General features: G+C 34.8%; 1 protein-coding gene across 1 annotated transcript in view; it reads left to right on the plus strand.

The window, feature by feature from the left end:
• HSD17B4 (hydroxysteroid 17-beta dehydrogenase 4) overlaps positions 1-12,260 on the plus strand; it is a 119,920-nt gene that overhangs the window by 17,462 nt on the left and 90,198 nt on the right. Inside the window, 6 exon segments of the mRNA XM_043976125.1 lie at positions 2,390-2,497; positions 3,414-3,473; positions 4,656-4,677; positions 4,780-4,826; positions 8,691-8,775; positions 12,007-12,194. Coding sequence (XP_043832060.1) covers positions 2,390-2,497; positions 3,414-3,473; positions 4,656-4,677; positions 4,780-4,826; positions 8,691-8,775; positions 12,007-12,194 — 510 coding nt within the window.

Raw genomic sequence — 12,260 nt, forward strand, 5'->3', positions numbered from 1 at the left:
TATGGAAAGTTACTATTCAAATATAACTTTGACTCCTTACCACTCCTTACCTTCAGTCACGTTGGCCTGTTGTATTTTGTACTACTTATATCAATTCAATTTTGTGCATGTAAGGAGATGACACTTGTATATTTAACATACCACCCTTTAAGTTCCTTAAGGGCAGAAATGTTCTCAAACAGCCTCATCTTCCCTACAGTTGGTACCTCAGTACTTTGCGCACAATAGGCATTCAAAGAAATATAATAGCTCCTGATCAACCAGGTGGAACTTTTTTCATCTGGGGAGTTCCATGGTGACAGAAGACTATTTGTAAATCTCAAATCAAGTGTCGGGATGTTCTGAGAGATGGGATAATTGGATTATTAAGCATAAAATCGAACTTGGGTCTTCCTGACTATAGGCTGGCACTCCGTTGTGCCACTCAGCTGCCTGAAGTTTCTTAAGGAGCTTGCATTCAACTGGAAGGAGAATAAGGGAAATAGCACACACGGAGATAAGTATAATAGGAAACAGGTTATCATGGGTCAAAGGAGAAATCCAGATTTTGTAGGAAAATTGGAAGTATAGGATAATTTGAGGGATGAGAATCAGGGAAGATAATGTGGAAATTATATCAGGTGAACCTCAAAGGTAGATAAAGATGGCATAAGGGTAGATGGGGTAGATAAAGAGGGCCTTCCAGGGATGAGCATGTACACATGAACAGAAGTAAGCCTGTTGACTTTGGGGGGCAGCTCATAGCCCATTTTGGTTGGAACATAAAGTGTTTGAAGGGGGGTGGGATGATAGTTAAGTCTGGGAGATTGGAGGCAGATTTTCAAGGGCCTTATTAAGTAGTTTGTATTTTATTCAAGAGGACCAGGGAATCTGCTTTATTTGGGTAGCTCTATGAAGACTGGTTTGGAGGTAGGTGGGGAGAAACATTTGGAGGCTACTATGATCGTCTTAGTGGGATGTAATGAAGTCTTGGTGGTGGTGTAAATAGAGAGAAGCAGAGAGATGTGAGAAATGTAGAGATGGCATTAGCAAGGGCTTAGAATGTGGGGGGGGTAAGGGAGAAGGAAGTCTCAAAATTTGCTTTGACGTTTTGAGATTAAGTGACTAGAAAGCTGGTTGTACGTAGAATGGAAATAAAGAATTTGAGAGGAGGATCAGATGTAGGAGGGCAGATATTGAATTCAGTTTTGGATCTATTGAATTTGGGGTGCTGATGACTGGGTAGCCCATTTTATGTGTGGAAACTGAAGTCAACAAGGGTAAGTGATTTGTCCAAGGTCACACTGAGTATCTGAGTCTGGATTTGAACTCAGGTCTTCCTGACTCTAGGGCCAAAGCTTTATCCACAGTGCCACCTAGCTTCCCTCTTTTGAAAATTAGAGTAGGAGACTGAGATCAAGAGGTGCATGCCATTCTGGGGGACACGGTAGGCAAGGAAAGCTATGGTAGCTAAGCTCTCTCTCTTTAGGTAATGTAGGACCTCTGAACTCTGCTTGGAGCCATGTGCTCTCTCTCTGTCTTAGACAATACAGTGCTGAGATTGGGAAGGGAGGATAGATTAGCTACTGCAGGGGCGATGACCTAGCAAGACACTTGATGGGTAGAGGGATTGGAGATATGGTGAGGACTAAGAATAGCATTAGGGGTTTTAAGGCATAGGAAGAAATGAAATGATAAAAGATTATGATCAGATAAAAGGACTGGATTTTTGAACATTTGTGGGTAGTGGTCAGATCTAGGGTATGACCATCCCTGTGTGTAGTTGAGGTGAAATGGAGGTGTTGGATCTGAAGATTGAGTCAGTAGGAAGTTTGGGTATTTGAGGGAATATCAACATGTCTGTTGTAGTCTCCTTGTATGAAGGCAGAAGTTGGAGTGGAGAGGAAGACTGTGAGCTGGGCACTAAACTCATTGAGGAAGGAGAGGTAATGTTATGGGGCTTGGTTGGTAGGTAATAGCCATGACTATCTGGATTGGTTAATATATTCGGATAGCCTTATTAGCCTTACTGCAGTAATGAAGATTAAAAAAGGAAGGGACAAGCAGTTTGGAAAAACCAGCTCACGTCATCGTTGTCTCACAGTATATACACTATCCTCCAGTCCTTTGTAGGGTGAAGGGTGGTGGTACAATTTCTCTCAGTTCTTTAGTGCCAATATTTGTAAATAGCGTAGCACTGTGCCTGGCACATAGTAGGTACTTAATAAATGCTTGTTTTCAATGTTGAGGGGAATCATGATTTTCTTAAAAAACAAACTTGAAAACACAAAAAGCAGGACTCACTGAGACTTTGTTTTTAAATTCACAAGTATATTTTTTCTAATAATTAGATTTGGAAATATTGTTTTTGTGAGAAACAATTGAACAAATGTTTCTTTTTACCTTACAGTGAATGATTTAGGAGGAGACTTCAAGGGAGTAGGAAAAAGCTCCTCAGCTGCCGATAATGTTGTTGAAGAAATAAGAAAGAGAGGGGGGAAAGCTGTGGCTAACTATGGTATGTTATTTGAAGATAATTTTCTTATATTTTTGTTTATTTTAGCTAATCGAAATATTTAAATTAAAAAGTAACTTATATTGGGCAAAACTCATAATATCCCTTTACAGAAATACCCGGGGGACTGTCTAATTTGATTGGATACCTGATAGGTGGGAAAAGAATTTCTCAACTTTTGAAGCCTATTCTTTCTCCATATTACAATTTATGGCTCTCTCAGATGTGGTCCTCAAATTTTGAATTTATGGGGAAATAGAATGACTTCTGCCTTTGCTTTCATACAACCTGTTTCATTCGTAATAAGAAAAATTCATGTATAATATTACACGATAAGGGCCTATTTGAAGAAAAAACTTCACTACCAGTGTGACAATTATTGAAGTCTTTCTTTCATCTTTGACAGAAAATTAAATTATTAGCCAAATAAAGTAGAAACTTTTTTCTTTTGAATATCATAACAGTGTCTTATAAGAGACTCTTAAGCATCAAATTTATTTTCTAAAAACAGTTGTGATTTTCCCTTCTAGAAACCAATGCTATTTACATTGACTGAGTATAAAAATCAAATTGGCTTTAAAGTTTTAGGGGACAGGAAAAGGTTCTAGAACATTTTTTGACTGCTGCTTGTAATGTAATGGTATTAATTGTAAATGGTATTATAATTAATAAGTATATGTTCAAACATACTAAGTAGAAATTGTTCTGTACTGGGAATATGAACCAATATTTTTCAAATCATTCTTTTTCTTATACCTTTTTCCTTTAGAGCTAGTTCATTTGTATTCCCATTTAGTATTTGCCATTAAAAATGTATTTTCCTTGGGGATGATTTAAATTTCTATATCATATAATTTGCTACACTTACACTGGAAAATACTTGTGAAATATGCTGAAATTTGTACCCATTTTCCTTCAGATTCTGTGGAAGCTGGAGAAAAACTTGTGAAGACAGCACTTGATGCTTTTGGAAAAATAGGTGATTTTTCTTTTAGTTTATAATTAAACAATGCTTGACATAAATTACTCTTAGTTTTACCTTTTTGTTTATTTTGTAATTTGAAGTTCAGCCCAAAGAATTAAACTTTTTAGATGTATGAAATTATACAAAATATTCAACTTCTGCAAATGCTTGTTAGTCTAAAAAATGTTATCAACTTAATATTCTCTTAATAATATTAAGGGCAACCTAAACTTCTTTTTGCAATATAATGACAATGTATTTGTACCTAAAATGAGCATGTAAAATATTAAAAAAGATGATAGACTGAAAGGAAATATAATGATGCCAAAATGCTTTCTTTTAGATGACTGAATTCAATGACAGATTCAAATTAAACAAGATCTTTTCGGTAGAATATTAAATTGTGTATTGAGTTTAGCTCAGCCATATCTAGTATAGTGTTATTCATATTAAATGCTTAATAAAAATTATTGAATTGAATGAGTAAAGAATAGGATTATTACTGGAAATTCCAAATAGCAAATAAAATCTGAAAGCTGTTTGAATTCTAAAAGCTTATTTAAAATTTTTTGGAAGCATATGTTTTAAACAGAAATTCCAATGGGTTATTTAATATTTTGGGCTGAAATTCCTATTTGCAATATTATTTATCGGTAGAGAAGAAGTTTTCTAGGTGGAAATATGGAATCAGCTTGTGATAAAATTTTATTATAATGCCAAATTTTGCTTTTCTGGCAATATCACTATTTGATTATATGTCTAGGATAATAGTTATCTTAGAGTCTTTATAATTTTAATATATTTAGAAAATTGTTAGGCTACTAATTTGGGAGCATAATATTGTTCTCTTTAGTTTTCTAGGTGGACAGATTGAATGAGAGGCTGACAGTTGTTACTGAAATGTAAAATGACAAAGATAAGTTTTGAGTACTGAATCAGTGGCATTGTTGAGGAAATCAATGGAATTGTAAAAGGAAGTAGTGAAAAGATAGTCAACAGATGTGAAAATTTAGAATTAAGGATGAATTAACTGACTGATAAATTTACATATTATTTCAGGCACAAAAATCTCATTTCATTAGTCTTTTTGCCTTTTAACTTTGTTAGAATTTTTTTGAAAGTAATGTAAGTTTTAAAGGTGGAAGGGATACAAATTAGAATGCTTACATCTAATGTTTGTGATTTTTTTTTGGACAGATATTGTTATCAACAATGCTGGGTGAGTAATGTTTTTTTTTTCTTCTTTAAGATATAACTTAGGTTCAAGGTTATTTTTCAGTTGTATGATAACTTTTCCATTCTTCCTTCCTTGTTTCCTTAGGATCTTGCGAGATCGTTCCTTTGTTAGGATAAGTGATGAAGACTGGGGTAAGCTGTTTTACTTTTGGATATTCTTATCCACTTTACCCTTTAAAAATTATAAAACTGGATTAAAAAAACAACCAAAGACATTCTCACTTTTCCAAATTCCTGTTGTAAATGATCAATCAACAATTTATTAGGTACTTACTATGTATTTGGTTCTGTGCTATGTGCTAGAAATACAAAGAAAAAAGACAAAATAAACCAGTGATGAACATTTTCTACAAGTAAAAGTGAACAGCTTGAAGTAGTTTTTTTTTTTAAATCAGGAAAAGTTAAAGCTGTTAAATCTCTTGCCAAAAGTTACCTAAATGGGGTTGTACCTTTCAATTTTTTTTCCTCTCATCCATCTTCTTAATAGCAGCATTTTTTAGGTGTATGTGTACTGTACCTCTAGCACACTTAATATTGGTTATTTTTTGTTTAGACTGGCAGATTTCTAAAGCAGTAGGGTTTCTAAAAACATTAGAAATGGGGGAAAGATGGAATGGTCAGGATGTGATTCTTTTTTTTTTTTTTGGTGGGGCAATGCAATGAGGGTTAAGTGACTTGCCCAGGGTCACACAGCTAGTATCAAGGGTCTGAGGCCAGATTTGAACTTAGGTCCTCCTGAATCCAGGGCCAGTCCTTTATTCACTGCATCACCTAGCTGCCCCCTGGATGTGATTCTTTTATTTATTTATTTTTTTTCAGGATGTGATTCTTAAGATTAATAAGACTGGAAAGCTTCCCTTAATGATGTGGTTTAATAAAGTTGAAATTCAGATATACTGATAGTTATGCTGATAGCCACCACCCTAATTCAGGCCTTCAATCACCTCTCAACTAGAATACTGTAATAGCTTCATAATTAGTTTCTCTCTTTCAGGTATTTCCCTAAGTCTTCCACATAACTGTCAAACAGCTACTAGAGCGATTTTCATAACGCACAGGTTACTCCCTCTCCTGAGTAAATTCCATTGTCTCCTTATCACCTCAAATCAAATACAAACTCCTATTTTCAGCATTTAAGCTCCTCACAAACTGGTTCCAACCTTCTTTACATCCTTATTACATATCACTCCCCTTCTTACATTCTACAGGTCAGTAAAATTGGACTTCTTGCTATTCTTCATACATGACACTCAGCTTCCATCTCTGAACCTTTGTTCTGACTGACCACAATACCTGGAAGGGATTCCTTACTTGCCTTGGAATCTTTACTTTCCCTTAAGACTTAGCTTGGCTTAAAGGTCATTGCATAATTTTAAATAAATATTAAATATTACTCTGGAAGAGTTGCCATTTTTATACTTGCTCTCTCTATATGATAGGGATTTTTATGAGCTGCTTGAGGGTCAGAAACTATTTTTCTCTTTCTTAATATCCTCAATACTTAGCACAGTGCCTGGAATGTTGGTAAGCACTTTTTAAATACTTGTAGACTGACCTGCACAAGTCCTGTCCTGAGCCCTCCAGATGCTGGTGTCTCCCTAAATTACTTTGTATTTCTTTTATTTATAACTTATATAACCTCTGTTTTGAATGTCTCACAGAGACTACAGTTTCTATTATTGTAGTTTTTAGATCCAGATAAGAGCTCAGATGCAATATTAAGAAAAAAATAGTTTGTGCTAGCCATTAAGCAAAGAGTCATTTGAGAAAATGACTTAATATGAAGTATTTCTTCTGTTGGAGTTAGGGAGAAGGTAGATGCTTTATCTGTGTTCCATGAGGCTTTGTGAAAAGTATCGAGTAGAAGGAGCTGAGGAGAACCTTCTTCCTTTTTGGAGCTATTTTATTTTATTTTATTTTATTTTATTTTTTGGTAAGGCAATTGGGGTTAAGTGACTTGCCCAGGGTCACACAGCTAGTAAATGTTAAGTAAGTGTCTGAGGCCGGATCTGAACTCAGGTCCTCCTGAATCCAGGGCTGGTACTCTATCCACTGCGCCACCTAGCTGCCCCTGGAGCTATTTTAACTGTGGTGCTATAAAGAAACTTTGTAAGGAAAATTTTATGATGGGTCTGTGAGGAAGAAGTAATACAGTATAATTTGGAAAGACTTTTCATGAGAAGACAAAGGGAAAAATAGGACTAATCTTGAGAAGAAATATTAAGATTAGTTACTTTAATTAGTGTCTGGCATGAATTTAATGCAGCAAAACTGTTTCCAGTTAAGAGTAGGGACTCAGCCACTATAATATTGAGGTTTTGAGGTGAATCAGTCTATGACTTTGGTAATAATTAACATATTGAAAATAGTTATATATGGCTTTATGTTTATTATCCCCTTCATTTATTAATAAATTGCATATATTTAGCAACTTAAATATTTGCTTGATTATTGAGAAATACAAGTAATTACTAAGGGGAAAGGAGCCTTCTTCATTTCATTAAATAACAAGTATTTAATGGATTTGGGATGAAAACTTGAGCAAATTAATGAAAAATATGTCAAATTTATTAATGAGGAATTACAACAACACACTTTTATGTTGCTATGGAGCTCAGGAGGATAAAATTAAATATATAGCAATGATTCAGGTGGCTGTGTGAGACTGGGTGACCTACAAGGCAGTGTGGTTGGACCAAAGACTCCATTTAATTGCTCTACATGAAGGGTTTCTTGTATCCCTGCTGAGTTACCATTCTGCTATGCAAATATATGTACATGTTGTCTCACCTCATTAAAAGCTCTGCAAAGGCTGTACTTAAGTTTTTTTTTTAACCTTCCAGTTCCTAACAGTGACTAGCACACAATAGGCACTTAATAAATGCTTGTTTATTATAGATTATTTGATATCCTTAGCAAAACCTTCTACTTGGCACTAGTTTACCTCTTCTGTTAAGTACTAGGAAAGACATGTTAATCTGTAGCTACAACTGGGATGAAATGGACCATGGTATTCCACATATTTTTTGCTTCAAGAAGTTCTGCTGGTGCAGAGGGGAAAGGAGGGTACCCATAGTACCAGTAATTGGGCATGGGAGCACTTTAACTTTCTTTCCTTATCTATCTGAAATACCATGTAGTACAAGGAGAAAACCTGAGTAAGGGATGTTTTTCTCTCTCTGGCTTCTTCCATTCTTGTCCACTGTTTACTATTTTTCTTCTCTTCCCTGTTCTACTCTTTTCCTCCTGTTCTCTCTTAAATCTTCTCTTTATACTTACCTTCTTTCCCTAACATGATAATGAAAATGTATACTATAGTCGGAAAACAAAAATTGGATAAAATGACAAAAGACAAAATAAATCCCATCAAAGAGTTGTCTGTCTTCTATAGTATATCTAGGTTGTTATTTTCATTAAATTGGACAGAAAATGTACCATCTGCTTTACAGATATTCAGTAATTATTTATTGCTGATGAACTTTATGGGTTAATGCTGTTCTTTTTTCTAAATGGAATTATTATACATAAATAGTAATTTTATATCTTAGTGAAAACTTGCATACAGACAAAAGTTAAAGCCAGTGCTTTATTTAGGATGAATATGTCAGTGTATGCACTTTTTTTTTTTTTTTTGGTGAGGCAATTGGGGTTAAGGTACTTGCCCAGGGTCACACAGCTAGTAAGTGTCAAGTGTCTGAGGCTAGATTTGAACTCAGGTCCTCCTGACTCCAGGGCTGGTGCTCTATCCACTGCGCCACCTAGCTGCCCCAGTGTATGTACATTTTAAATAAATCGTCTAGAAGAGAGTGATTTAATAAACTTTTAGAGTCTTGCATGTAGTTTCCTGATAGGTGATGGGTAGAGTGCATAAAACAATTATGGTTTTAGGTGAAGTGAATATTCCTACCAGTAATCATTGCTTGGATATCACTTATCAAATGCCTGTCAGATTTTGACAATTAAATACTAAATAACAATAATTACTTATTCCTGTAGATATAATCCATAAGGTTCATTTGCGGGGATCATTCCAAGTGACCCGGGCAGCATGGGATCACATGAAGAAACAAAAGTTTGGAAGGTATGACTTTGTATGGTTTTCCTGCAAGCTTAACATCTTTGTGTTTGTATGTCTTTTCTTTGCTAAGTCTTATTAGAGAATTTATTGTGCTCAGGGAGACATCTCTAGGTATATATGCGTATGCTTTTATGTATAGGGTTTGGCATAATCCTTTCCTCTGAGTAAAATTGGTGTTATTGACTCATATTACAGCTAGAAATCTTTCTATTTAGTTTCATCCTCTTTCATTTTTAAGGTTTTCTGGTATTTCCCTTAACTTTTTTACACTTAAAAACAATAAAAATATGTAGAATTGAAGTTTCTTATACTGTACTTTATTCCATGAGCAAAATGTCAACTTGTGCCCTTAGTGACCAGCTGGACAGAAGATGAGTAGCAGACTTTTTTTGTTTTTGCAGGGCAATGAGGGTTAAGTGACTTTCCCAGGGTCACACAGCTAGTAAGTGTTAAGTATCTGAAGCTGGATTTGAACTCAGGTCCTCCTGAATCCAGGGCTGGTGCTTTATCCACTGCGCCACCTGGCTGCTCCTGAGTAGCAGCCTTTTTTAAGGTCCTGGTAGTAGTTCATCATTTGCTCTCTGTAAAATGTTTGAGAAGAATATTAATTGTTATGATTGCATAAATGTGTGATTGTGACTGTGATTAGTGCTAGTAAATCATGTACTGCTGGCAAGTCATTCAAGCTAATTTAAAGTTATCCACAGATAATGCGGAAAAGTAACTCCTTCACAGCAACTTTGCTTATTGGGGATACTTCATTTGACGCTTGGTTTCAAAGAGTTTTAAAAGTGATTTATTTTACTTGCTTTGAGTGGAATCTATACAAGGTGGAATAGATATGAATATAACATTGTTTTGATATCATACATTCTATTGGTTGAAAAGCAGAAGACTAAATCAACTTTGATCAAAAGAGTAGACTTAATTAATTGAATCTTTTCATACTAAAGTTTTGGCCACATATGTTGCAAATATGTGTGTAACACTAGCTTTAACAACCTCTTCCACAGACTTTAGATGGAATTTTTGTGTTGTAACTACTTTAAAAAAGTTGAGATTGACATACATTATTAGAATATTGTGACATGTATTATGAAGGCTGTAAAAATATAAAAATATTAGTAGATTTTGAGTGTAAGAACAAGTATATTATAAGACTGTTAAAATAATGAAAGAAATGTAAAGTGAAAATGAGGAGAATAAAATCAGGAGAAACTTTTTGATTAGTATTTTGTGAACTATTAGACTTGGTTGATCACTCAAATTCCTAATATAATGACAGTAGGTAATAGTATCTGATTTCTGATTGGTTTCTAACCCTCTGAGAAGGAGGATTTAATGAAAGAAAAGGTTTGATGGTAGAAAAACTGAGAGGACTGGTTAATTCAGAAAAGATGCTTCACATGTAGGTAATATGTAAATTTCCCACAGCCCAAAAATATTATTGGCCCACATTAGACCCACTTTAAGACTCTTTGTAGGAGAGGTTCCCTCAGTATAGGGTGTCCTCTTGAGGAAGAATCTGTATAAGTTTGGATTAGGTATGTAATGGAACTATTAAAAGGCTGGCAGCCATGAGAGTGAGACCAAATGTATAATTTAGAAGAAAGTATTGGAGGGACTTGCATATGTAAGGTCTCTGAGGGCAGAAAAACTTGAAATGATTAGTTAAGTGGGCTTGCAAAAGCTTCATTGACACCATGGCTTGATCACTGCAATGGAATTTGAAAGGTTCAGCAGTGCTGAAAAGAACATCAATACAAATTTATGATGGATGCTAGATAGATGACTATTAAGATTGGTTGAAAAAGAAGTGATATAATGTGACTGGGAAAAAGGAACAGAATGACTCAAGTAATTTGGGAACTACAGGTATGGTCTGGGCTGAAGGCACAGCTAACAAATGCTTATCAGAGAATTAAAATTTAACTTATGAACATAAAATATTTGAGCAGTGGGCTGACAGTATAACAAGTAGCTTAATTTTGGAAAAATCAATTTTAAGTAGTTCCAAATTATTTTTTTATGTGGGCTAAAGAAGCACAAGAAGAAAGTCATCACAATGATATTACAGATGCAAAGGAAAAGTTTGTTGAAAGATGCAACTACAGGCAAAAGCATCTTATTTATGAAGCCAAAAGACAAGAGAATAGAGGTAACAACCATCTGATGCAAAATCACTATTAGCCCAATACAAGAAGAGAAGCCTAATTATTTTCTGTAACGGTATGACCTGGATGGACATATGAGTGATAAAGGTATCTGAAAAATGAGCACCAAGTTAGTGTGCAAAAGGCTGAATTTCAAAGAATCAGCATCGGGAAATAAGGATGGGGCCAGGGATTCAGGTTGTCTTGGACAGTGAAAACAGTAAGTATGATCATGTCATCAGTCAGATCACAGCAATTTGATATAAGGATCAATATAGAATCAGAGAGAGTCATTTTCTGTTACAAATGTGAACTATATGGCTATAAATAATGTCAAATGAAATCCAGAAGAGAATTGTCATGACTCAGAGGAAACTGATACCCAAACAACCAGTACAGAGAAACAAATAGTGGTTAAGAGCTGATTTTGTTATCAAGAGTGGAACATTCTTTTTTAAGTTTTGAGTTCCAAATTTTATCCTTTCTTCCTTCCTCTCCCTGTTCCTTGAGATGGTAAGCAATCTGTTATGTTATACATGTGCAATCATATAAAAATATTTCCATAGTAGTCATTTTGTGGAAGAAAACTCAAAACAACAAAAAAAAGAGAAAAAGAAAGTGCAAAACAGTCTGTATTCAGAGGGCATCATTTCTTTTAATAGAGGAAGATAGTATTTTTCATCATGAGTGCTTTGGGATTGTCTTATTCCTGAAAATGGCTAAGAAATTCACAGGTGTTCATTGTACAATATTGCTATTAACTGCATACAGTGTTCTCCTAGTCCTGTTCACTTCACTCTGTATCAGTTCATCTAACTTTCCAGGTTCTTCTGAAATCATCCTGTTCATCCTTTTCAGATCTTACAAGGCTACATAAATGTTAGCTGATATGATAATAGTTATCATTATTTCATAATTCTTATGCTTATCACTCTTATTTTAGGTTTTTGTGCTATGATTGAAAAAGCTGATGGTGGCCCTCATCAGATTTGACAGTTGAAAGAGAGTAGACATAAAGATTTGTGATTCTGATTTTTAGAAAGACAAAATTCTGTTCTGAGTGACTCTTTTTTTTTTAAAGGATCATTATGACTTCATCAGCTTCTGGAATTTATGGCAATTTTGGTCAAGCAAATTATAGTGCTGCTAAACTTGGTCTTCTGGGTCTTTCAAATACACTTGCAATTGAAGGCAGGAAATTCAACATCCATTGTAATACTATTGCACCTACCGCTGGATCCCGAATGACTCAAACTATTATGTCACAGGGTAAGTAGCTTTAGCTATAGAGTTCTCTAAAATTGTGCTTTGCCAAAGTGTTTAATTTGTGAGCAC

The sequence above is a fragment of the Dromiciops gliroides genome, chromosome 1 (assembly GCF_019393635.1).
Source record: "Dromiciops gliroides isolate mDroGli1 chromosome 1, mDroGli1.pri, whole genome shotgun sequence".
Lineage (NCBI taxonomy): Eukaryota > Metazoa > Chordata > Mammalia > Microbiotheria > Microbiotheriidae > Dromiciops > Dromiciops gliroides.